The sequence below is a fragment of the Emydura macquarii genome, unplaced genomic scaffold, assembly GCF_026122565.2.
Source record: "Emydura macquarii macquarii isolate MOO-44397 ecotype Brisbane River unplaced genomic scaffold, CSIRO-AGI_Emac_v2 contig_1119, whole genome shotgun sequence".
In the NCBI taxonomy this organism is placed as follows: domain Eukaryota; kingdom Metazoa; phylum Chordata; order Testudines; family Chelidae; genus Emydura; species Emydura macquarii.
In genome coordinates this window covers 20766231-20793209 of record NW_027131256.1, presented here as the reverse complement: position 1 = coordinate 20793209, position 26979 = coordinate 20766231, and the positions used below count along the sequence as shown (strand labels likewise).

Genomic DNA, 26979 nt, shown 5'->3' with positions numbered 1-26979 from the left:
CCCACATCAGCTGTTTTGGAGTCAGCAGCCCCCCATCAGCTGTTAAGCCCCTGCCACTTTAAACAGCTGATGAGCCCTGCCTGCCTACCAGTTCATCAGCTGTTGAACCCTGCCAGCTGTTGAACAGTTAATGAGCTGTTAGCTGCACCTCTCACTGGAGCTGCTCCAGAAGTCACAGAGGTCAGGACCTCTGTGACCATCTGACCGCAATCTGTAAGAAATGGTCTGCAGATATCCGCATCTGATATCCATGTATATAAATATCTGTGGATTTGCAGGGTTCTACTGATAGTTCCTTGGGACCCCTGGGATGGGGGGAGGGACACGGATTGTGCCCCTTCAAAAGCACTGGAATTTAAATTCCTGTGCAGGCCCCTGCTCTGAATTGTATCTGTCCCAAGTGACTCCCAAGCTAAAGACCTGCATACAGCGAAGTCTGGAGCAGGGGAACCATCACAGGAAAATGCTACAGAGCAGGAAACAGATGTCAGTAAAAAGAGAGACTAACAAAGAAGTATTTGGGAGTAGGCCACGCTGCAATGTTAGCTATAGCTCTGGGATAATCAGCTTCTGCCTTTCTCTGAGCATTCCCGAAGTGAAATGGAAACCTAAATCATTTGAGGATTTCTCTGATCTCCCTCCCCTTGGGTAGTTTGGTTTTCTCAGTGTTCCTTGCTTACAAGAAGAACAGGGGAGCCCAATTCTCAGAATAGCTTAAAACTTTCTCAAACTCATGATTTGGGGTAGGGAAAGCAGCTGTCTTCACTGTGGTTTCAAAACTTACTAAGCATCATAGGTAAAATAATTGGATTGTAGGGGGTTTTTTTTAGGTGATTTATGAAAGCAGATCGGGATTGGGCTGGGATGGGAAGGAAGATGAAATGAGAAACAGACAAGATGACCTAACCCTTTACTTTCACCTAGTTCCTTTCTTTCTGAGTACGTTTGCAGTTCATGAGCCTATTTCTGCTGCTAAGATTAATACACTTGAAATATTTTAAACTAGGAGGAATTGCAGGTCTTTGTCTCTTTCCCTTGTTCTCTTCAGCAATTCTTCTTTGTGCTTATTTTGTTGGCAGTAGCAGGGCTTTTGTTTTTCATGCATTGCAGCTGAGTGCTCTATAGATGACTTAATCTCCGCACTTTACTTCTGTGTGATACCAGTGCCAGTAGCTCCAAATCAGTTCCTCTGCATAGCCTGCCTCCTGACTCCTGTTCCCTTCCTGGTGTTTCTCTAAAATATTTCCTCCCACAACTGATGCTTCTCCCTCTGGGCTCTTTCTGTGCTGATTGTATACATGGGAAATGCTGCAATTTGATGGATTTGAATCTCACTGTTTCCCTCACTCCTTACACAGAAGCATTCTAAAATAGGGAATGGCCATTTTAACAGCCTCTGAGATGCTGTATTATGAAAAATGTCAGTGGGGGCAAAACCATGTCTGATCCCTTTTGTTGAGTGATTGAAGTAGGAAATGTGTTCGTCCACGTTTCTGTTCCCTTTTAAATCAGTCCTTTTTCCTGGCTTGCTCCCTGGGGAGCAAGAAGAGGAGGAGATGGAAGCAGAGGAACAGGAAGAGAATTGTCAATTTCATTTGGAGAAGATGAAGATCACAGAGGGAGGAAATGTGGTGAGCAAAAGGCCGTCAGAGTCTGGCAGACCTACACCTAAGGAACAAAAGGTAGAAGGGTAATGTTATCTTGTGGTTAAAATGTAAGGCTAGGAGAAAGGGCATCTGAATTCTATTCCCAGCTTTACCACAGATTCTGTGATATTAGGCAAATCACTTAATCTCCCTCTGCTTCTCATCCTTAAATTGGGTATAATACTTGCCCAGCTCACAGGGGAAGTGAGGATTAATTTACTGTCTGTAAAGCATTCTGAAATTCTTGAGTTTTAAAGTACTTTATACAAGCACAATGTTGTTCAGTTCTAAAAGGATGATTGTTCATGGACTCAAATAATTCTAGATACATCTGTCCTGTGGTCTGGGTGACATAGTAAGCTTTTACATGATGCATTTTACAAAATCAGGCCACTTAGTTGCCTAACTGTGGATTTAGTAGTCTGATTTTTGGCATCTTTAAAAAATTTGCCTGTATTCTAGAGGTTTTCCTTGTCTAGTTTCAAATGATGGGGCTTTTGCCACTTCCTTTGGCAAGCTAATTTGCATTCTAATAAACAGTTACTGATAGTCAGTCTAAATTTGCCTTTTATCCCTTTCCTCATTTTATACTCAGTCACACCTTTGGTTCCAGATTAGATAATTCTTTTCTCTTCTTGCGAGTGCTTATGGTCAAGAGATAAAACACACAACCTCCTAGTGTTGTCACTTTCACTTTTTAATGTTTCTCTTTCCTGTCACTTTGGACATTTCAGACAGCTGTAAATTTAGGAGACGCACCTGACTCTAGCTTTTGTTACAAACATGAAACTCAGGCCAGGAATGGTGTCTAGCAGCGAATGGGTAATTGCTTTCACCTATCACCTTTGTTAAAGATTTTGAAGGAGTAAAGGGCATGTTCATGAAACTTGACATCAAAGGGCAGACCTGCTCTGTAGCATCCTCTGCTGGCCAGGGATACCCTGCTTCAGTTTCTCCCTCAGAGGTTCCCAGGAATAATCCACAGAAGCTTATGTCCAATAACCACACCTTTTCTTGGAGACTGGGTTATTAGCATAAATAAACCCAAAATAAAACTCTCTCCCCAGCCCTTCATTCCCTATGGACAGGAGTGATGGGGAGGTTCCAAATTCGTCTTGAGACGGGACCATCTGCCTCTCCATCCACTCTCCTGATAGGGGTGGAGGGAGGTGAGCTCCCCAGGAAGGAGTTGGGAACAATCTTGCTTCTTCTGTCCATGAGAATCCGACTGCTATCTGTTGTGCAAAATTAAGCACTCGGGACTTTTTCAAGGGGAAAAGGCAGTATGCTGCATTTATTGACAGAAACTAAAATAATAACTAACTTAAACCTACACATACACACACACACACACACACACACACACACATACACGCGCCCAAACATACCAGAAAGCGTTCTATAGTTATATATAGCTACCAGTCCTGGTTGTGGCTTGAGATCGTAGCTAGGGTCCGTTGCTGGAGTTCGTTGCTCGTGGCAGCTACCTGGCCAGGGAAGCTGGGCACGAGGAGAGCAGGGTCCTTGTCGGGCGCGCACCGACGCTCTTCTTTAGATGATGTGTAGAACGCTGTTTTTCCCCCAAAGCCTTGAAATCTCACCCAGTCTTTTATAGGTTTTTCAGTTCTGCTGTGTCACGTCGCTTCTCTGTGACCCTTGATTGCTGGTACAATAGCAGACGTGACTTTCAGCTTGTTCTTTGATGTCTTGATTAAGTTTGATTAAGTTTTTCTGGGGTGGATCCTTCTTTGCTTTTTGGGGCTATGTTTACACTCTTCAGCCTAGGATGGACTTCACACTTCATCAGGACAACTTCATCAAGACAAGCTGGCAGTTTGGGTCTGACTCACACACACATACACCCTCCATTCATACCTTGTTCAGATAACTATCTTATTCATCTAAAGGTTTAGAAAGGGTTTGACACAAGATGGAGTACATAGGGTCAAAATGGGGTTTTTACACAAGATGGAGTACATAGGTCAAAATGGGGTTTTACATTCACAAGATGGAGTATGACTGAGAGAAGTTCAAATGTTACATGATTTCAATAATAACCATATAGAGGTTGATACAAATAAGGGTATGAATTAAAGCTATGAATTAAGCTACAGAGTTACAATTATAATTTTATTCCTACACTATCCCCTCATGGGTGGGTTGGGTGATCCCTCCCAGAGCTCTCTGAGGCAGGTGTGTTGCAAGTACTAGAGAAAACAGAAGTACGCAAGGGGAAAAACAAAAGTTAAATAGATCTTGGGAGGGGAGAATAACAGTAGTATTCAATGGGAGGAAGAAACCTGGAAAACAGAAATACCTAAAGAACTAAAAAGCAAAAGGAAGCAAATCAGACATCAAATTGGAATATCATATTGTAGCAGAATAGGCCAGTGCGACTATAAATGACTGACGCGCACGTGCAGAAAAGTGGCACAGATCCAGGAAGGCAATAATTCCTCTGTCTCTGACACAACTGCACCAGGAATACTGCAGTCAGTTCTGATTACTATAGGCCACACTCATCCTGACTTGGGGCTAGTTCAGCACCTTGAGGGCTTTCCTAACTGGCCACCAGTCTGCAATTGCCCTGGTGGGTGGTAGTATGCAAAATCACTAGGGCACGCCAACCATTCCCTTTTCTGCCTTCACACAGCCTGCGCCAGAATGTCACATGCCCAGAGGGGTGGAAAAGTAGAGCTGCTGTCAAGGTTTCCACAGAGGATTTCCTTTGCCAGGGGTACTCCTGGGACAGGGAGCCTTACAGACCACGTGCATTGGCTCAGCTTGCACAAAGGAGCTGTAGCACAGAGCTGAATATGGTCCCTGACTACCAGAAAGATATCAAGGAATATGAGGAGTCCAGAGGAAAGCCACAAAAATATTTGAGGGTTTGAGGGCCTTGACCAAGAGAAGATAAGAAGTGCCAAGCAAACATTGTTTAGATAAGCAGTCGCTTTGGCGGGGAGACAATTTTCTACAAGCATTTGAAGGGTGTAAACACTGAGGAGGCAGAGGAATTACTTGGACTGGCACAGGGGAGTATTTCTAGGAGTGATGGGGAGAAACTGAATATGAATATCAAAAAAGACATTTTGAGAGACTTTGGAATAATGTCCCGAGGGAAATGGTAGGGATATCATCACTTGGAACATTTAAAACTGTACTGGACAGTGCACTATTGTTGTGTAGGGAGCAATCTTGCTTTGGCACAGGGATAGACAAGACATGACAAGACATGACATTCATAAGCTCATGAATCATTCAAAGGTACTTGGGCCTACTTATGGTTTTGTTGTGAAATCTACCACCATTCACACTTGTCACATGGTTTGATACAAGACCAAGTGAAACTCAATGGTTTCCACTAACTTCATGTTGAGAATTTAACAAAGCCAAAGCCACATTGGAGGAGGGAACGGTTAATAAGTCTAAGGTTGAAAGGGAGGAAATTGTTTATACAAAGAAAAACTCATTCTGTCCCCTTCCCACTTCTTTTCTTGCTTGTCTCCTGCATCAGACATACCATTCTAGAGAGGTCTTTTGCTGGCATAGTACCAGGATCCTGCCCACAGTGTAGGAAGAACTTTTTATTTTGCCTCTGCTCCTTGTCCTGTGACTGAGCAATGAGATTGCTGCTGGCCAAAAGGCACTGAATATTCTTTTTTCAGGTGATGATGACCTTTGATGAGGTGGCTTTGTATTTCTGCGACACAGAGTGGGGCCTCTTAGATGAAGAGCAGAGGGAAATCTACAAACATGTCATGCAGGAAAATTATGAAACTCTGATCTCCCTGGGTAAGACTCTGTTAGAAGCTGTGCAATCTCTGACGTGCCTATTGTCAGTTTCTGGTCAGGCTCCTTCCCTGCCCACTTAGAATTAGAAGATCAGTTCCTATGGGCCCCAGAACCAGCACAAGAAGAGACCATCCTCTCCATCCCAATTCCCTGTCAAAGGGAGATTGTGAAATACAGCAGTGGAGCTAATTCCCAGAGCTTTCTATTGGGGCAGAATCATTTGTACCTGTAACATCATACCCTCATCATTATATTACCTAATAAGACTGGCTTTGGTTTTGCAAGAAGGACAACTCAAGTGGGAGAAGCCATAGGGCTTATTCTTGAAAACAAAACCAGTCTCTCTCTGAATGTAGAAATGGGCAAGTGGTTTAATTTTTACACTGTCATTGGTATTATTTTCCTGTGTGTAGAGATCCCTGATTCTCCTTCAAAGATTATAACACATCTCCACCAGTTACTGACTCTTCTGGTAGCAATCGTGACAATGTTCCCTCTACTTGGATTACACCCTGGCCTCTAGTAAAACAATGTGGGTTTATAAAACTCATGACCATTCTTTGTGACAAGCAGAAATATTAGCCATCTCTTAACACAGGGGTGGGGAACCTCCGGCCCGTGGGCCGGATCCAGCCTGCGAAAGAATTTGATCCGGCCCGCGGGCGGGCGGGAAGTGCGCGCCGTCGAAACCCTGCCGCGGAAACCCTGCCGCCGTCTGCCCATTTTCGGTGGCGGGGGGAGCTCGGAGGCGGTTACTGGCCCACGGCACCCCGCGGACACTGTAAAACCGCGCCGCCGAAAAGGCGGAAACGGCGGCGGCATTTCGGCGGCGGGGGTGGAGTCGGCGGCGGCGGGCAGTGCCCCTTTTCGGCGGCGGCGGCGGGATTCGGCGGCATGGCCCGCGAATGACGGTAGGCATATGAAAATGGCCCTTGGCAGGGAAAAGGTTCCCCACCCCTGTCTTAACACATCTTTTCCGATTAACAGGATTTCCAATTCCCAAGCCTGAGATAATAGCCCAGTTGGAAAGAGGGGAAGAGCCGTTTGTTCCAAATCTCCGGCACTCTGAGGAAAGGGAGATCCTGATGGTTCGCTGCACAGGTGAGGCAATGAGTGAAGTAAAAAGCTGGAATTCCAAAAATGAGGTCTCTGCTCTCTTTCATCTTGTTGGCTAATATGAGATGGCAGAATCTGTGTCCTGTTGTCCATCTGCAATAGCAAAAAGAAAATGCCATGATTCTTACCCTGAATCATGGAAACAAACTTTGATAATCAGTTTAATTATACATTCACAATATAAAGTTCTATGCTTATACTATTTCTAATGGAAAGACCAGCTTTGCTTCTTCATTAGAAAAGGGAATGATCTGATTTACCAAGGATTAAAAATAAGATAGCTGTCTAGTTCTCCATGCAGGTCATTGATGGCAGTAGGACAGATATCTTAAAGTGGTAAAGTTTTTAAAAAAAGAGGGGGTACAGTTGGTTAATTTAGGTCTTAGAAAAGAAAAACTGCTGCCCTGCCACCACATACTATGATCTGTAGCAGAATCCCATTTGTTATATCTTTGCGCGTGAGTCCTTGAATTCCTATCCAAGAATTTAACCACTATTCCCTTCACAGAGAGTTGATTAGCCTGCACGAGCAAACATTCGTGGCAGATTATCCATTTCCGATTCTCTTTATGCTCTGTCCATATCGCATTCTCTTCCCCCTCAGCTCCTTACTCTTTCTCAGGGTCCCTATATCTCTTGTCTCTTCCCACTCACCCCTCTTCTCTCCTCCCGAAGAACCTCAGACTTAAGTTCACATTTCTCAGAGAAGAACCACAGATAGGAAGGCTAGGTGTGAACTGGGTTTGGAGGTGAATGACAGGCATTCTTGCCACTTCCTGCAGTGCACTTTAGAAGTCATTTAGTCCTTTGTACAGTTCTGCCTTTCTTTGGCTGTCTCTTCATCATTCTTCCTCTTTCTTTCGTTGGCTTTCCCTTGTCTCCTTATCTCCATTGCACTCCCCTTCAACACTAGAACCTAATTCTAGCTCCCACGTCCCTTTCCGGAAAAAGTCAGACTGATATCTAGACAACCTCCTCTACAACCCTAATCCATGCTGACCTCCAAGCCCCCGCTTACTCCTTTCCAGAACCCCAAAAATCCCTTTATTGGCCCAGCTTCTTAATCCACTCTCCTCCATCCTGCACCCAGAACCTTAACCTTTGTCAGACTCCCTACATCCTTCTCACAGGGAGGCCTGATAGCTAGGCCTCCTTCACGACAGTAATCCAGTCCTTATCCCACCCATCCAGAGGCCTCAGAAGATTCATCTGTCCATCTTGCAAGCCTTTTGAGAGAGAGATTTGTCTTCCATTTGCAAGCCACGCTAATGATTGGGTTAAACTCTGAACATTCTCGCTAAGGAAACAGCTTAGGAGACTTAGAGTGGGATCCACTAAGGGACTTAGGTGTTGTAATGCTGGGCATCACAGTGCCTAACTTTTAGGCATCTAGAAAAATCACAGGAACAACACTGTAATACACAAAGCCTGAATTAGGGACCTAGATTCCCTGTACAATGAATGAGGAGAGCTAGGCACCTAAGAATGTTATCCACAAAAGCTAGCAAGCTAGGTATGGTGCCACTTAAGTTAGCCAATGGGAGATGCTGACCAGAAGGGTGTGTGCTAAGCCCCACCTTTCTCTGAGACAGGCACTTAAATCCAGGCAACAGGAGGTGCCTGTATCTGTTTAGTGATCCACAAACAGGAAACAGTCACCGAGCCACAAGTGGCTTAGGCAGGCCTAAGCTGCTTCTTGAGGGAATGCATTAAGTTACTGCCTCACTTCACACAAAATGGTCAGAGGAGGATGTGGTGGTGCCCACCTTATAACTTTAAGCTCAGTGATTACAGCACTCCAACCCAGGTTCAGTTCTCCCCCCTCCAGCAGGCCAGGGGGAGAGAATATGAACAAGAGTCTCTTGCCTCTCAGAAGAGTGCCTTAACCACTGAGTTATGGGATATTCTGCTGTGGGACTTCCTCAGTCTCTCCTGTGGAAGCTGTTCCACTGTGGATAAATAAAGTGACTAGAGCAAGAGGACTAGACCCAGTGTCTCCGCCTACCAGGTGTGTTTCCTAATACTGAACTACAGAGTCATTTCGCTCTCTGCAGCCCCAATGACTAGGTCCAAAGTTCAGGGCCCCTTGTCCAAGTTGCTTCAAACTTGGCAAAAAACTTCTACCTCAATCCCTAATTTTGAGGCCAATTTGACTTTTTTGTGAAAGCTAGGGCTGGATGCCAAAATTGAGCTAATGATGGGAACCCAGTTTCAGTTTTTGCTACAGCGACTACCATCGCTCTATAATAGGATTGAAATCTGACTCCATGACAAATTGCTTCTGGCAGTCACTCCATGTTTTGCAAAGCATGTATTTGGGAGATGTGTGCATTCACACAGGCACTGAGAACAAGTAGTGGGGAGTCAGGCAGGAAACAGGAGATCACACACAAATGAGGGGTGGGAATGTAGTAGAAGGGTGCTAATTTTTATTTTTTTAAATTTTTTTTTAAGCAGATGAAGACAGAGCATTTAACATTCAGATCTGTCCCATGGTGCTGCAGTTTGGGGCACATGTGGTTATCTATCACTGCGTTTTTGTTTTGCACTCCGGGAAGGAAAGAAAGGGGTAACGGATGGTGCCTCAGATCCAGAGAACAAGGTGATGGTTTTCTGAGACATTCACTGTATTAGAAAAGAGATGTCACCGAAGGATGGATGGATTGATTATGAATTGCTAGTTTTGGGAAAAACTAATTTACGAACAGGCTTCTATAGTGGTATCATGCATAGAATGTATGTCATTAAGCAGGCATCATACACCATCTTTAATGCAGCATGCTGACCCTAGCATGGAGGATAGGGCCATGATGGTCAGGGATACAATCCAGTGTTCTGGGTGTCCCTAAGCCTCTGACTGCCAAATGCTGGGACTGGATGACGGGATGGATGGATCACGTGATAATTGCCCTGTTCTGTTCATTCCTTCTGAAGCCTCTGGCATTGGCCACAGTCAGAAGACAAGATATTGGGCTAGATGACCATTGGTCTGACCCAGTGTGGCCGTTCATAAGACAATGTCTAGATGCTCCTCCCAACCTGGGATTGGGCTTCTTCACCTAACTCAAATCTATGACAAATCTCAGCCTAACCTTCCTTGCTGAGCTGCACTGTCCTTGGGGTTTCCATCCAGGACCACCACTTTTCTAGTTCCCTTTCTCTAAAGAACTATTCCAATCTATTGATATCTTAGCAGAGTTAATAAGTTGCACCTGCTACAACAATTCAGCAGAATTCCAGCAGCTGTGTGCAGGGTTCTAATACTTACTAATAGGGTGAGTCCAGAGGAGAGAGCCCTGCCACCGTTTCTAATAATATATTGCAGGAGCTGTACATGGGCGTGCATATGAAAGGAGCACACTAATCCTGTCCAGCTGCCATTCAGTACTGCATGGGACTCAGGAATTATCAGTCATGGCTTTCCTCCCATTCTAACTGATTCTTAGCACAAAAAAAAAAATCTTTTTTACTTGTGTGTTGATTCAGATAGCAGGGGGGATTTTAATGGTAGCTGCTGCCACTCCAAGTCTGTCCCCAAAAAGGGAGAAAAATATTCTGCTCTCAGCCTTGGGATGATAGTCCTGGGAAGCCCAAATGACACACGAATAATGCAAGGCAGCTTCCTTTTGCCTAGTCCAGATTTCCAGAAACAATCAAAACCAGGCAGAGTCTCACTGGGACTGCAGTCTCTTGTCAGGGGCATAGCCTCAGTTCAGGCATGCAATTGATTCCCCAGTTATTACTCTTCCCCAGACTGGCTTGGGATGCAGGGTATCAGATCAGCTAGTCTTCCTTCCTAGGACCCCTCCCCCCCCATAGGGCTCTACTTCCGTCTTACTGGCTTTGCCTCACTCAGACACAGCTGCCAGTTACGCCTCTCAGCAGCTGAATGAGTTCCAATTCTGGGACTTCAGGTAACCTCCTTTCTGCCCAGTAAAGGGGCTTAATACCTTTTCCTAATTCTCTCAAAGACAGGTACATATACTTTGTCACAGGGAAATGGAAGCCGATCTGATCCCATGGTCCTTTCTGAGGGCCAGGGTATTCATCTCTGGATATCTTTTTGCAGTTCCCTTTTCCAATGTTCCCTTTCTCTCAAGCATGGGTACTGAATCATATCTGCATTCTCCTTTTATTGCAGAAAACTATGAGATTGTGCAGGAAGGTCCTGACGAAGAAATGGAGCGGCCTACAACATTATTGGGCAACAGATCCAAAGGGAATATTTCTCAGAGTCCTGAGGGGAGAGAAGCCTCTGTTGGTCAGCATAGGACAGTCAAGCTGTGGCGAAACTCTCCTGGGAACAGAGGGGGAAAATCCACCAAATATGAAAGCAGTTTCGTGGGAATCATATGCAGTTCTGCCCGTTGCAACACATTTGGAGAAGACAAGCTGACCATCTGCACTGAGTGTGGGAAGAGCTTCAGTCAGAGCTCATACCTTGCTGCACATAAGAGAATTCACACAGGGGAGAGACCTTTCCAATGCGCTGAATGTGGGAAAAGGTTCACGGACAGATCAACCTGCAACCGGCACCAGAGAACCCACACAGGGGAGCGGCCCTACAACTGCAAAGTGTGCAAGAAAAGCTTTGGTTTCAGATCAGTGCTCAGCAAACACTTGAGAACCCACAGAGGGGACAGGCCATGCAAATGCACCGAGTGTGGGAAGAGCTTCAGAGACAGCTCTGCCCTCGTCAAGCACCAGAGGACTCACAGTGGGGAGCAGCCCTATGAGTGCAGAGAGTGCGGGAAATGTTTCCAGCAGAGCTCGCATGTCACTAAACACCAGAGAATCCACAAAGGAGAAAAACCCTATACATGTGAAAAGTGCGGGAAAAGGTTCAAAGAGAGCTCATACCTTACTAATCACCAGAGAATCCACACAGGGGAGAGCCCCTTCACATGCACTGAATGTGGGAAGGCCTTCAGCAGGAGCTCAGCCCTCACTCAGCATCGGAGAATCCACACAGAAGAGAGACCCTATGCCTGCGGAGCGTGCAAGAAGAGCTTCAGTCGGAACTCACAGCTTGCTGCACATCAGAGAATCCACACAGGGGAGCGGCGCTTCCAATGCGCTGAGTGTGGGAAAAGGTTTGCAGAGAGTTCCACATTCATGCAGAACCAAAGAACCCACGCCGGGGACATATCCTACAGGTGCAAAGATTGCGGGAAAGGGTTCACTGACAGATCACACTTTACTAGCCACCAGATAAACCACACAGGAGAGGCCCCCTACCAGCGTGCTGACTGTGGGAAGCGCTTCAGTCACAGCTCCACTCTCCTGAAACATCGCAGTATTCACACAGGGGAGAGACCCTTCATGTGCATGGAGTGCGGGAAGGGCTTCAGCCGGAGCTCAACGCTTACTCAGCATCGCAGAATGCACACAGGGGAGAGACCCTTTACTTGCAGCGTGTGCAAGAAAAGCTTCAGTCGGAGCTCAAACCTTGCTGCACATCAGAAAATCCACACTGGGGAGAGACCCTTCCAGTGCGTTGACTGTGGCATAGGCTTCAGTGGGAGCTCAACACTCGCTCTGCATCTGAGAATGCACACAGGAGAGAGGCCCTATGCCTGCAGAGGGTGTAAGAAGAGCTTCAATCGGCGCGCGCACCTCGCTGTGCATCAGAGAACCCACACGGGGGAGAGACCCTTCACATGCGCTGAGTGTGGGAAAAGGTTCGCCGACAAATCGACATTCAGTCAGCACCAGAGAATCCATACAGGAGAGAAGCCCTATAGCTGCAAAGAGTGTGGGAAAAGCTTCAGATTCAGCTCAACACTCACCAAACACCTGAGAACCCACATAAGGAACAAGCCCACATAAACAGAATGTGGGTGGGACAAGTTTTATCCTTAAACAATAAACACCCCCCTCCCCATCCAGTTTTCCTGCCTGGAGCTGGGACATAATTTTCACCAGTTTTCTTTTGTCCTTACACAATACACCACCCTGTTCTCCCTGGAACTCCCAGCTGCTCATTTACCAACTAAGCCCTAAACAGTCCCCTGGCCAATTAGTTACCTTCAAGCTGTGTCACCAGCATTAGTCAGGGGTAGACTGGACCCAGCTTCCTTGTAAAAGGGACAGTCACCCTATGACAGCCAGCATTGTGACAATGCTTTTTCCTACATTAACTGTCCTTTGGGGTTTCCTTATTAAAAAGAGAAAGGAAAAAAAGAATTGCATAGGTATAAATAAGACCCACTATGTGCTGGCACTGAGTTATCTATTGCCCTTTGAAATGGTGATAGTTTGTTATGCTCAAAAACAGAACATTGGAGGAAAGTTGCACTGTATCTATTCTTCTAAAAGGTCTCTTTTAGCAAAACGAAGAGTGAGAAGGAATCTGTCCCCAAAAGAGAGTTGTGGATTCTGGCATGGTGACAAGCCTCTGACCAGTCCAATGGTTATTTCAGGTTTTCATTGTGCTGATCATCTTGTAAGGGAGAGTACCCCTCAGGAACTCTTTTCCCAAAACCCTCAATCCATGTTTGCTTTTTGAAAAGCTTCATTTAGCAGGAAGCATGCAAGACCAACCGTGAGAACCACGGGAGTTATGAAATCTTACACCTGACCAGGACATTTTATTTTGGAATTCCTTGTAGTGATTCTGTACTTAAAATGAAACTTCTTTGGTTTCAGGTCAGAATTTTATTTTTAATTTGAAGTACATCATCCAAACGTGCTAAGTAGTAAGGCACAGGTTTTTGAATATTGAATATATTCTGATTTTTCTTAAAAATGCATTTTTGTATGTCGGAGGGTATGTGGTCCATGAAGAAAAATGTGTTGGCATCTGGCTTGCAAGTATGCTTCCTGCAAATCCAAAATAACTGAGACTGGTCTCAAACCTTGAGCCAGAACATAATTTATGTATGGGAAAATGCCAAAATAAAAACAAGTTCCTGGCAGGAAGGCAGCAAAGATTTAGGCTACAAATTCCCAAGTACATGCTGCAACCAAGTGATTTTATAATGTAAAGCTATGTGCGCTGAAAAGCTGAGGTATTTTAATTAATCTTATCAGGATTGCTAAGAGGGTTGTAGCCAATCCTTATTCATTCTCTCAGAGGAGCTAAGACCTGAGTAAAGATAGCAGGCTCCGGTGGTTCCTCTTTCACAAGCTGAAGAAGCAGCTCAGATCCTGAGGGAGAAAGAAGACCATGATATCAAACAACAGATGTTTATTAAACTTTTTTCTTTCTGCATAACTACTTGCTGTGAGCAATATCTTCTTAGTTTACACACAGTTTTCCATGTTTCCTATGCTGTTTGTCTTTAAACCTTATAAATAGCATTAACACTCACCATAACTCAGTCTGTAGCATCTGGGAGCCACAGGAAAGGATATAACTATTGAGACATCTGTGTAGAGAACCAGATGTTAATTCTGCTAACAGCAGTCCAGAAAGGTCATCTCACTAAGAACGGATGGAGATAAAGGGAGTATTTACTGAAGGAAACCTAGAGGCAGTAGAACCTAGATTTAATTCATGAAAGTAGCACATATATTTATACAACTCAGTATCTTTAACCTTCTCCCTAGAAAAAAGTTATTTCATCTGAAGAAGTATCAGCTAAATCACAGGAATACATATTGTATAAACATCAATTTTTGACAATTTGAGTTATGTAGTTGATTATATGGTAGTTAAACAATCTTTTTAAAAATGTATTTCTTCCAAACTTATCTCTTGAAGTTCTGGAAACATTAGAATTTTACAGTTAGTAGGCAACACGAACAGGCGTTAAGACCCTGCCACACTTATCTTCAGTGGCATCCCAATAGTGCCTGGATTGTACTCCTTGTGCTACATTCTCTTGCTTGTATCCATGTAATCCAATGACTGTTACCAGGAAGAATTTAGAGAGGCCAACCTCCAAAAACTACTGGTAGGATAGTTTGCTGTATTGGAATTTCCAGGGAGACAATCCTCCCTTGAAAAGACTCGGATACAGCCCTCCAATTAAGATAGAACACATACTCTGTGATACTTTGAAAACAGATATCAAATTTATTTAGAAGTGAATGGTAGAAGAAGATAGAAATTAAGTATGACGTAACCAGATAATATATATTTATCAGAATACAACTATTAGAGGATATATGGTACAAGTATATATGGTATAAGACTATAATTTAACACTATAATACCTTATCACTATAATACTTGACACTATTAATAATACGTCAATTAATCTTATATATCAATTCCCAACACTCTATACATATATTATTACTAAAATTCCTTAACAATCTATCATCCAGCAAGCGTTAGGCCAGGCGGTTGCTGGATGGGTAGAGAGGAAGAATCTCACTCAGACCACAGGCATCCAACTTGATTGACATGCAGACTCAGGTGGTCTTTACTTACACAACCTTTAAAACATCCCTCTGTTCATCAGGGAAAGTCCTTCTGTTCTGTCTGAGAATTGTTAAGAGAGCTACCTCAGGCTCAGACAGAGCGGGGACTCAGTTAGCCCGGTTGCCTGTAAGCCCAGAAGCACCTGTGTGGTTTCCTAGTAGAAGGATTACCCTGGCTTGGACAGAAAGCGGGGACTCTATTAGCCCGGTTGTCCAAAGCCTAAGGCGCACCTTTGCTTCAATGATGCTCGCCGCTGTTCAGGTGTTTTCGGGATGTCATGGTTCTTTTCAGCTCTTTTCTTCCAAGTGATTTCAGCTCTTCTTCTGCTCAGGTGATCTCAGCTCGCTACAAAGCTTAGCTTGCTGAGAGTTGGCTATATATAGCTGTCAGAACGTCAGAATGGGTAGGGGATGGTTGATGTTAGGAGGGAGGTCACCCAAGCTTAGCTAATCAGCTTGAAGGCTACCCAATATGCTAACCAGGTCCTACCTGCCATGTTAACCAAGCTCTGATGTCAAAAGGCTCTTAAGCCAATCAATCCCTAATATGCTAATCAGCCTCACCTTTCATGCTAATTAGAAGGGTGGGTAAGGGAGCAATGGGGGGAGTTACATCAGGAGTGAGAATGTCAACAATGGGTAGAGGAGGGGGTAGGGGTGAGAAGGGAGTTAGGAGAGAATAGAGAGGAAAGCTATTTTCTAATTGCTATGCCAGATTCACTTTAATTTTTATCCTAAAAGATCCTTTTCCTAAAACTTATCAATATTTAAATACCACAGAATGTCCGAACACTGATACTACTCTTTATCTATCCAATAGATTACTGTTATTTTTGTTACAATTTTAAACCCCTTCTGAGGCTTTTCTACAACTCCTTTTACCTGACTATTCTTCCTAGCAGATTCAAATAGTTTGAAACAAAAATCTCCGGCTACATGACTATAATTTTGTCTCTGTAGGTCCTGTCATGGGCTCACCTGAGTCAGTGGAGCACCTTACAAACTAAGCTCACCTAATATTACAGCAGTCAAATTAATAACTCAGGATGGCCCAGTTGGGCCTCATGCTGCACAACATAAACAAAAAGTCTTTCAGTGATTTAAACCCAAAGGTGCAGTCACAACTAGGCTTTGCCCAAACCTGGATTCCTGGGATCAGACGGGAGAAAGCTGCGTCACTTCACCCAGAACTGGGCCCTGACAGAAGCAACCAACCTTTTTTATCTAACCTGCTGGCCCCTCCTCAATGGCCTCTGCCTGCTCCCGGCCCTGCTTGCTGTTAGAGGACCAAGTCTCATTTGTTCCACCAGTGCTAGAAGGCCTCTGTAGGCAACCCCAGTAGGTTCAAACTTGCTGCCCCTTTTTTAAAAGGATGGTTTCTTAGGCCAGCATGTGCCAAAGGAGCAGGGTCTCCGGCAGGGGGCAGCAAATACCTGGTACAACCCATCACACTTAACCAACCCAGGTCATACTTTGAAAACAGAGGGCTGATGGGATATAGATGGTCTTACTACTACTGTGGCAAGGGCCATATCTATTTCATTACTATTTAATAGCCTTGGTGACCTCATGGATTGTGTTTAACTGTGGACAGTCAAAATATTTTTTAAACTATTTTTTTATAGTTAACCCCACAGACCTCCAAGCTACCTGCCCATCTTCACTAGCCCAGTAGTTAGTCTCTGTGCCTTGGCTGTGGGAGCTGCAGATTCAAACCTGCCCTGATGCCTTTGCCCTCATCTTTCTGATATAGCAATGGGGGGACTCCTCCAATCTCCACTAAGCAACCAGTATGCCAGAAACTCACCAACACCTGTGCTCTTCTTGTCTCTTGCTGCTACTTGGCAGAGAGAAGGGAATTGGGCCCAGGAACATGGAGAGGGGCAAACTACATTAGGAAAGGAAGAGACATTCCTGACACGAAAGAAGTAGTATGGGTCCAGACTTTCTCCTCCCAATAGCCTTCACTCAGTCTCCACCCACCAAAAATCAAACCCTCTCTCCCTGTTCTGGCAGCACCACAAGCCCAGGAAATTAAATCTGTCAGTCCACATTCAATCTAAGGGCTAGAGAAAGCATTCCCTCTTTATGTACTTTTATACAAAACAAAGAAAACTCAGGTATTCACCTTCAATTTATGTTGGTGAAAGACACAGGGTTTTGATCTTACACAGAGTATACATGTGTATTTCTCAGATTTGAAGACAAGCTCTATGTAAACTTGAAAGCTTATCTCTCTCACCAACAGGAGTTGATCCAATAAAAAATATTACCTCACCCACGTGATCTCTTTAATATCCTGGAACCGACATGGGTACAACACCACTGCATATGCAGATAGGGCAATGAAGCTGCTTGTTAGCCTGTGTGGGGTGACAATCAACACCTACCCCACCACTATCATTCTGTAAAACATCAAGAGTTGATTTCAGAAATGGGTGTTGCTGACTGGCTGCAGGTTTTGAGACAGACAGAAAAGGCAGCATCTGCCCCAAAGAGTTTACAGTCTAGCCCCCAAAATATTTAAAAATCACAAAATTGGCTTTAAAAGCATGATTTTTTTTAAAAGAGTTTGGGAGTTTTTTATTTCCCTTGGGACTCTTGAGCCTTTAGGCTGCAATCAGGTTATACTGTCCAGCTCTCCTCCACAACCATGAGGGCTAGAAACTTTTTAATCTGAAAATAAAAACAAACAGAGATTTGCAATCACTTGACTCCAGGAGCAGGGGCTTTAAATAGCATACCAGAGAGCTGGCAACAATGAAACAGCTTCCACTAACATCATGTTTCCAAGCTAGGCACATGCTGTACATTAAGTAGTGTTTCTGTGGGGGTGCGGGGTGCCCCCCCCGATGGATTAAATCCTAGCTGAGTCTGACAGTGACACACACACACTTTGCTAAAATGGCTGCTGTGGCTGGCCCTCACCTACTTCCTGGAACATGCTCCCTCTATGCATGGAGCAGTGGCTCCATGTGATATGTCTGTTTCCAGGCAGCATTGTGACACCTGGCCCTAACCAATCCCTGCCTCTCTTGGAGAGATCCCCTCGCTCAGCAGCGCTGAGGTGTTGTATTACCCTGCAGGCTTTCCCCTCGCTCCTCCCAGGAAGGAAGCGTCCTTTGCCCTCCCTCCTCAAGTAGGAAGCTGCAATCATCTGCTGTTGTATGAGGTCGGAGACTCTGCTGTCCGGCTAAACCGTATCATCATCCTGCCCAGGACTGGGAGGCAAGAGCCTGGGAGAGGAGAGCGCAATAATCCCGCTCTGCCTTTTCTTGCAGGTAGGCAAAATGGGGCTGTGGAAGCGCTCCCTTCGCGGAGCTGCAGCTGTGCAGGGCGAGGATGCATGCATTTGCTCCTGGGGCTGGCTCTCTTGGGAGTGAGGCTGCCTGCCAGCATTCACAAACCACGGCGGAGCCACCGCAACAAAAATCACGGTGAGCTTAGAAGCCATGTGACTCCTAGCAAAAACATTGTGTTCTCAGGATGAGATTTCTGACAGTGGCACAGAGAGCTGCAAGCCGGCCCCAGTGCGCCTACCAGAGTGGAAATTCATCCAGAACCCAGCTGAAAAAAATGAGGGACTTTCTCTCCCCGGTCCACAAATTTTTCCTTAGAGAGCAGACTCCCTTTTCCCTTTCAACCCCTGTCCCTTTCCATTTCCCTTCCCCCCCGGTGCTCACCAAGGACTCCACCCTCTGTCTGCACTCCTTTCCTGTGGCACAGACCAGCTGTGTGACCCTCAGTTTTTGTACCCTTTTTGATATCTTCCATTAGCCCTTCCTGTCCCCACTTCCTCCTGCAGCCACCCACTTTGTCCCTCTTCCCCAGGAATCATGTAGCCTCCTGCCCCTTTGCCGATTTCTGTTTGAATCCCTGTTCTAGGTTTCTTATCTCACTAGCACTTCAGCAGGCAGCCTTCCCCTTTCTTGCACCCTTCTCTGTGCACACTCCAATAGCTCACATTCATACATCACCATCCTGCCACAATACAGCAGTCTTCCCCCCCCCCCCACTGCATCCTTTTCCCTTAACACTGTTTAGCAGCCTCATAATCCTCTTATTCTTGCATCCCGTCCCTCTAGCATTTTCCAGCAGGCCACTTGCACCCCTTTCCTTCAGCATCTCACCCCGGCATCCTCTAGCACGCCTCCTGCCATGGGAAGCTGCTGCTTGTATCTTCTGCTGTCCCCAGTCAGCTGACATGAGGGGGATCACAATTCTGGAATGCCTCCTACCCTGCCTCAGCCCCTTGCTGGATTACAGCCTCCCACCCTTACAAAACCATGGGGGTTTGTTCTGCAGGCTGAGTGGGAATAGAGGATCTAGAGACATCAGCTTGCTGTGTAAATAGACTAAATCCCCTAGTAGCCAGTAATGGGGGGAATGAAAATGGGGTCTGATGGTGCAGAGTAGAGGCTTACTGCTCCTGAGTCAAGCTCTGTGTAAGCTCAGCTGTCACCAATTGAAGTTGGTCCAATAAGAGATACTACATCACCTACCTTGTCCCCCAAAGGTAAGCGTAATACTTGCCTGGCTGACTTGTGCTATTGATGGACTAACTGTAGTCTTCCCTTTGGCAAAAATCTCTTTCCAGTGTGAGCAGAAAGTTAGCATTATTCAATGGCGGAGGAAAAATGCACACACTATGATTTGATTGCTTCCTCAAAAATCTAAGCTTTGTCCTGTAGTCTCCAGGTTCACAATGTGGAGAATGGAAGTGGAGAAACCTGGTGAATATCCAGTGTCCCTGGTAGATAGCTGAACTAAAAGGAAGGATGGATAGTAAATACTTCATGAGATGAATTCTGGATGGTCTCTCTCAGGTAAACTCTACTCTTACCCTCTCCTTGGTCCCCTAGCTCAGGCCAGAACCAAAGCACCCTAGAAAATGCTTGCCAGTGGCAGACCAAAAGTACTAAAGCAAGGGGAGAGCAGGGGAGCCAGAGGCTTCACTATCTCTGCCTTCTCTACAGAGAGAGAAGGAAGAGACTCTTCATTCTCTTTGCCTGTTCCAGGCTGCCCAATTAACTTTACTGTGAATCTCTGCTGCTGCACAGCTGAAGGCTGAGTGTGAGGGGTAGCCCCTGCTAGGAGATTCCTGCAGGGTTAGAGAGGAGAGGAGGGAAGGTGCTTCTTTCCCTATCCTGCCTGATTGCTTATATTTTCACTCATGTTACTTACATTGTAAGCTTATATAGATGTTAATATCCAACAATATGGCCCCTGAATACCAGTATTTCCTGCATGTTGGGGTGTTTGCCCATCCCTAATTAATATTTTTGTTAGCAGTCCCAGCAGTTACTGCTATTGGAGCCAACCACTAGCAAAGCTGTATCAATATAACCTGCTAGTATAGACAAGACCTTGGTCACTTCTGGTACAGATTTGCAGTTTATAGTGGTTTTGCCTGCCTACGCTATGCTGTTGGGTCAGTCAACAATGGCTCAGCTCCCCAGGGTAGACCAGCTGTTAGAACCAAAAGGGCCATAGAAAGTGATCTCCCCTTTTGATCCTTCACATACCAGTGCAGGACATATGGCTAGAATAGTGTTTCACAATGCTTACAACAGCATGGGGCTGCCAAAAGCAGTATAGAGCACCCTACAAACAGTGGAGGCAGCTGCTGGCTCCCTGTTGAGTTCCTGGACAATTTAATCCTCTGATAAAAACGTTTCTAGTCCATCGGGTTTTGAAGAGAATGTAACAATGTGGAGCTCTGCATACAGCCTGAAACAATTGGTCTGCAGTGTTGCTAACGCAAGGCATTAAAAATACTGAGTCGGATCCCCTAAATCATTCTTTTTAAAAATAATTAATGTGGAGTTCTTTTTACTTCCCTTCTCATTTTTGAGCCTTTAGGGTTCACGTTTTCAAGCTTTTCTTTGCAACCATTAGGGCTAGAAACTTTTATTGAAAGCTTGAGTGTCTCATGTAATCACATGACTCCAGGAACAGGTGCTTTAAGAAAAACACCAAATAGTTTGCAATGCTGTAAACTGCCTCATTCATCTCGGTGGCTTGTTAGATCTGAAACTTATACACTACTAGCATGCTAGTAATGTGCCTATCCATTTTTGATGGGTGAACGGGCACAGGTGGGGGCAGTAGCCCATCACCTTAAAGGACTTGTTCACACTGCAGGCTTGTCTTCCCTAGAGTTCTTACTTCCAGGTAGTTGACTAAATTAACTTGCAGCAGCTAACACCTTTGTGAAGACTTGTCTGGACACACTCAAACACCTGTTGTTTCCCTAGGGATCAGCCTAGACTCAGAGTAAAGAATAAACATGTAGCCTGAAACAAGCAGCTGGGGAATATACAACTAGCCTTTACCAAGGTGTTAATGACCTTGAGTTAATTGACAGTCAATTAACTTGAGGTGAAAACTCAAGTTCAGCCAGAGCCTAGGAAATACTTGAGTGATAGCAAAAGCTTTTTAAAAATACTACTTGTAGACAGGCCAAGTTTTAGTTTTAACATGTTAGCTGGTCAATGTGAACCATGGGGCTGCCCCCTCTTCCCTTTTGTTTTCTTCCTTCCCTATCCTCCTTTCTCTTTTTATGGCTTTTGTCTCCTGTCCCCTCAACCCCCTTTCTTGCCATTGTGTCTCATCTGTTCTTCCCTCCAGCAACTCCAAGGTCTTGTGCCCCTCATGCTACTTGCATCTCTTGTTACTTGGCAGTGGGATTGTCCTTGGAGCAGTAAATACTGACTGGAAAATGCTTGTTCTAGGTACCAGTGGCTTTTTATGGTGTGGCTGTGCTGTCCAAAGACTGAGCAGGGCTTTATGGCAAAGGGCTGATGGAATACAATCAGAGATGTCATACAGAAGAACTACCAGAATCTCATCTCACTGGGTAAGGATTCACAATATCTTTTTTATTAGCATCTCTGAAGTGCCTTCATTTGCTTCAGCATAGAGTTCTTTCCATAGGGGATCAGTCCCTTTAATCCTCAGAACCTGGGTGAGATGGTCACCTTCCATTTAAAAGGATTTTCAGAAGTGCAGTTGGCAGACCACTCCTGTCCTTGGGTTTTTATTGGGAAGAATCTATCTATAGAAGTATTTATTTGTCTCTAACTCCTGAACCTACAAACATTGCTGGAATTTTCTGCGTTTGCAGCACACCTATACCTGGGACTGGCACCAACTTCAAAAGGGTCTCTTGCCAGCTTTGTATATCATATCATTCTCCCATTAAGAGGGGTCCTTGAATCTCCTATAGGGATAAAACACATCTATCACCAAATCTGTTGTTTCCCAACAGAATATTCCTGACCACTTTTCCAGCCATTCAGATGACTCATCCCTTCCACACACCGGCTCTGCTCCCTCCCTACCCCATTAGAGAGGCTAGGATTAAAAACATCTTTTGTGACAAGCATCAGTTGAATATTTAACAAGCCGTGATGCCAACTGTTTTCTTTCTCATGAGCAGGTTTTCCAATTCCTCAATGTGATATGGCCTCCCAAATGGAACAAGGCAAAGAACTGTCTGATCCAAGTCACCAGGCTTTCAAGGAAAGCGAGCTTGTGAAATACACCCACACAGGTGAGGAATAAGATGAACCAACTTAGAAACACTCAATGAGTGAAGTTAAAAGAAGTTGGAATTCCAGTAGCTATTGTGAACTCATAGTTCTGCCTCATCTGATCTTGTTCCATTTTGTAATTAGTTTTCTTACATTGTAACCACTTCGCCTATCTCCAGGGCAAAAATCAAAGGTGGCTTTCTGCCCATCTTGCCTCACTTTTGCTAGTATTGTATACTCTCACCTGTACTCTGAGTGTTAAGAAGAGTTGTGGAAGCTGATGTTATCCCTTCCCCTCTTATTTGGGAAAGCCCTGGCTTCTGTTCTTCAGCAAGTAGTCACGAGTCCTTTGCAAGTCCTCTTTCCAAGGGTTCCTTTCTCCCAAGCACAGGAAATAATCATGTCTGGAATAATCTTATCTTTGCCAGGAGATCACAGTGAAGATGAGGAGATTTCTCAGCAGGAAGATTCTGCGAGCATGGAACTGCCAGTGGTGTTTTCGGTGAGATCCAGAGGAGATATACCTCAGGGTCCTGACCTGGGAAAAGCCCATGTGAGTCAGCACAACTCAGCAGTGCCACAGAGAGAGGACCATTCAGAGGGGAAACAAACTGAATCCGCTCACGGTGAACGAGAGCACCAGGAGCAACGAGACAGTGTCATCCCCCGACGAATGCCCCGAGCAGAGAGACCAACCATATGTTCTGAATGTGGGAAGGGCTTTAGTCGAAGCATACACCTGATCCAGCATCAGAGAATGCACACCGGGGAGAGACCATTCAAATGCACAGAGTGCGGGAAAGGTTTCAGCCAGAGCTCACATCTTATTCAGCACCGGAGAATCCACACAGGCCAGAAGCCCTACACATGTCACGAGTGTGGGAAGAGCTTCAGCCAGAGCTCCAACCTCATCAAACACCAGAGGATCCACACAGGGCACAAACCCTACGTATGCACTGAGTGTGGGAAGATCTTCAGTGATAGCTCCACATGTATAAAACACCAGAGAATGCACACGGGAGAGAAGCCCTACAAATGTCCTGAGTGTGGCAAGAACTTTAGCCAGCGCTCGCACCTCATCCAGCACCAGAGAATCCACAATGGCGTCAAGCCCTACACGTGCATGGAATGTGGGAAGAGCTTTGGCCAGAGCTCCGACCTGATCAACCACACCAGGACCCACACCGGGGAGAAACCCTACAAATGCACGGAGTGTGGGAAATGCTTCAGTGGGAACTCCAATCTGATCAAACACCAGAGGATCCACACGGGAGAGAATCCATACCACTGCGCTCAGTGCGGGAAGTGCTTCCGCTTCCAGCCGCAGCTTGTGCGGCACCAGAAACACCACGTGCAATAGGGAGCACCGCTGCCAGAAAGAGGGGGAACACAGCCCTGCCTGTAGGGAGAAGCTAGCTGAGCACAGCAGTGTGACATGGGGGAGGGAGCTTGTCCCTAGTGTGATGATGGTTTAAGCCATTGTTTGGGAATGGGTATGAAGAACCACAACAGGAGAGAACTGGAAAGGGCTAAGCATTCACGGTAATCATGGCCTTTTTATTTTTAGTCATGATAAGGGTCAAACGTGAATCAAATCATAACACTTTCTCAATACACTGATCAGGCTTTGCCATCCTGGCCAGACCTCACCCCAGCTTTGTGGCTCCCTTCAGAACCTAAGCTCATGTTTCCCATTTTCTGGTACCTTTTTAGATATTAGCTCCTATTGATTATATTTATTTAAACACCACACACACACACACACACACACACACACACACCCTCCACATTGTGATAGTCAGTATTTGGGCCATATCCTTGGAACTGTATTTGCTGAATAAATGGTAGTGAAATGAATGTGTCTGTGACAAAGATACTGCTGTTTGACATAATCCATGAGAGCAGGTCAGTTAACATCCTAATAGACATTCCTCTTAGAAAGATGCTTGCTCAAGTGCTCTTGTGGGTGGCACTTTATGAAAGTTATAAAGATGTAATCAGTATGTAGGATGAATTTTTTTTTAACTGTGATCTGCTAATTGACAATTGATGAACAGGAGGATGACATTCACTGAAAAAAATTAAGCTTATTTGTCTAACTTTAATTTTAAACTAAATGTGTTTTTAAACTTGAATTTGAATTTCAATTTCATAATGCTGCTCCTCCTTCGTGTCCCCCTCCCGCCCCCCCCCCCAAATAAACTTTCTTTTAACTTAAGCCACCATGAATCTGGAATTGTCAATTGTTATGGTGAGGGGATTGTGACATATACTTCTAAGACTTGTAATGTGCTGTGATGTTTGGTTATAAAGTCACTACGTGAAGGAACTACAGATTTTCTGCACAGGAAATCGTGGGGAGGCAGAATTGTCAGAATGTGGAAATAACTGTTCATCAAGCATGTTTTCCTCAAGCATTCTTTGTGAGAGGGAAAACTACTACAATGAATATATCCTCCTCTAAAAGGGATATTAGTTCAGACAAAAGCTTGGTAGTTAGTGGGCAGGGGTAGAATTGGTAGTAATATCAAAGGTGTTAATATCTCTAGCTCAAAAAAACCTATTGAGATGCCTACTCCAGCCACAAAACCAAATGGAAAAGAAATTACACCATGCTTTAGTCTAGAACGAAAGTGATCAGAGATGTTGTGTTGTAAAAAATATATAGCTGTATACACACATTGCAAATCTGAATGTAGGGATAGTGATAATGATGGGTTTAAGACAAAGACCAACTGCCAAGGGCAGTTGCAAGGTGGGCAAGGGCAAAGATCAAGAGGTGCCATAAAAACGGTAATCCTGAGAAAAAAGGGCAAGCTTTGAATGCCTTCAATGTTACTGGAGGTAAGAGCTGCTTAGCCAGAAGCATAACACCCTGGTGCTGCCCAGCTTCAGAGAGAGCCCATTTAAAATATTTGTCCTCGTTTCTATGGGTGTGTTTTTGTTTTTTTTTACCTGTTTAAGAAAGAGTTCTGTTGAAATGTTATGAAAAATTGAGTTTATCCTTTGTACTGATGAACAAACATTGACTATCCTGAGGAGATTAAAGGAGGTTTGGGGGTGGAAGAGAAAACAGCTAACTCGTTTACAGGTACCTAAAGCCCTAGGAAGGACTGGAATCAAGAAAGCCTGTGGTCCCTACAACTACTAAAATCAAATTCTATATCCTTGCATTAGAGAGACTTATACCAGGCTTGGACCCATTGCTAATATTCTCCACATACTGTGGTATACTGTATCTCTCCAGAACCAATGCTGTGTTCCCATTCTAATATCACAGATGTACTGATCACAAACTACAGGCATTCTTTGCTTTCACCAAGTAGCTGGATGAGGATCTCTGATCCCCCATTTGAATGTCTGCCATAGGTGCATTCAGTAATGGTGCCAAAAATAGTCCCATTAAGGTGTCGATGTGGGCACACAAAATCACATTTCTGAAAAGGTCAGCATTGTCGTTCATACAAACTGTGTCCTAAATGTCTTAGTGTTCCATAATAGCTACAGAAGAAAGTCAGAGGCTGAGGAGAAGAGAGTTGCTTTCAGATGAGGTCCAGAGAGATGGAAAACTGGCACAGTGGAGGGATGCATGATGGTCATTCAGCATGGCAGAAGAAGGATGTTATACCAACAACAGGGTAACTGAATGAAGGCATAGAAAAGATCTCACTGCATGAGTGGGAGAATGTTATTGTCCAGCTGTCTGCATTGTACAAGTGAAACCTGCACTCACAATTCCCCATTATCTCCATGCAATCTGAGCACAGCCAACTGGAATTGTAGCTCGCTTTCTCCTTCCAGGTTTAGCACCATTTGCAGGAATCCTAACATAGAACTCCCCCTTCTACCTTTGTGAGAGTAGAGCAGAATTCTGGGGTTAGGCAGAGCAAAGAAAATCCCTGAGTGCAAACACCTCCCTTTCACTCAGGTAGAACAGGAGTGAAGCTGTTCCCCATACCCTGCCTCCAGGGTATTATGGAAAGTGAAGGACCCATTGTGGCTTTACCTTTGCTCTTACAGGGAAGGAGAATGAATATTCTTCCCCACCTGCAGTACCTCCCCTGCTTCCCAGCATCTTTGGAGGAAGGTTCACCAGCCCAAAGAAGTTCCCAGAGGTACCTTCTTAGAAGGACCTATATTGGGGAGGTGCCTGGGATGGGAGGTTTGCCCCCACGAAATTCTCCTAGTTTTTGTTTTCTGTGTGGGGTTTGGTTATTTGTAATTGCAAATGGCTGTATGGTATTAGTTTGTAAAAACAAAATAACACACAGATTCCAAGGCCAGAAAGGATAATTGTGATCATTTGGTCTGGACCTTTTGTATAGAACAGGCCATAGAACTTCCCCAAAATAATTCTTAGAGCAGATCTTTTAGAAAAACATCCCATCTTGATTTTAAAATTGTCAGTGATGGAGAATCCACCACGATCCTTGGTAAATTGTTCCAATGATTAATTACTCTTGCTGTTAAAAATGTATACATTTCCAGTCTGAATTTGTCTAGCTTCAGCTACTAGC

General features: G+C 44.8%; 1 protein-coding gene and 2 long non-coding RNA genes across 6 annotated transcripts; 1 reads left to right on the top strand and 2 right to left on the bottom strand.

Annotated features, from left to right (window-relative positions):
* The first annotated feature begins 1475 nt into the window (after nucleotides 1-1475).
* LOC137151819 (zinc finger protein 585A-like) lies at nucleotides 1476-25919 on the top strand. The gene is made up of 5 exons (XM_067546304.1): nucleotides 1476-1682; nucleotides 5315-5441; nucleotides 6429-6542; nucleotides 10699-12365; nucleotides 23226-25919. Exons 1-5 carry the CDS (start codon nucleotides 1476-1478, stop codon nucleotides 23820-23822), a joined length of 2712 nt encoding a protein of 903 aa, XP_067402405.1. The 3' UTR covers nucleotides 23823-25919.
* On the bottom strand, nucleotides 1595-11912 carry LOC137151824 (uncharacterized). 2 transcript variants are annotated; one of them, XR_010919370.1, is made up of 3 exons: nucleotides 11796-11912; nucleotides 11418-11707; nucleotides 1595-6650 (listed from the first exon to the last, which is right to left on the bottom strand). It is a non-coding gene; the product is annotated as an uncharacterized lncRNA (long non-coding RNA). The 2 variants fall into 2 exon arrangements; XR_010919371.1 differs by having other exon boundaries at nucleotides 11418-11545; nucleotides 11796-11814.
* Nucleotides 12257-23446, bottom strand: LOC137151820 (uncharacterized). Of its 3 annotated transcripts, none has more exons than XR_010919364.1 (3): nucleotides 19461-23446; nucleotides 12585-17603; nucleotides 12257-12301 (listed from the first exon to the last, which is right to left on the bottom strand). It is a non-coding gene; the product is annotated as an uncharacterized lncRNA (long non-coding RNA). The 3 variants fall into 3 exon arrangements; XR_010919365.1 differs by having other exon boundaries at nucleotides 12257-13706; nucleotides 13871-17603; XR_010919366.1 differs by having other exon boundaries at nucleotides 12257-17603; nucleotides 19461-22149; nucleotides 22707-23446.
* Nucleotides 25920-26979: the final 1060 nt, after the last annotated feature.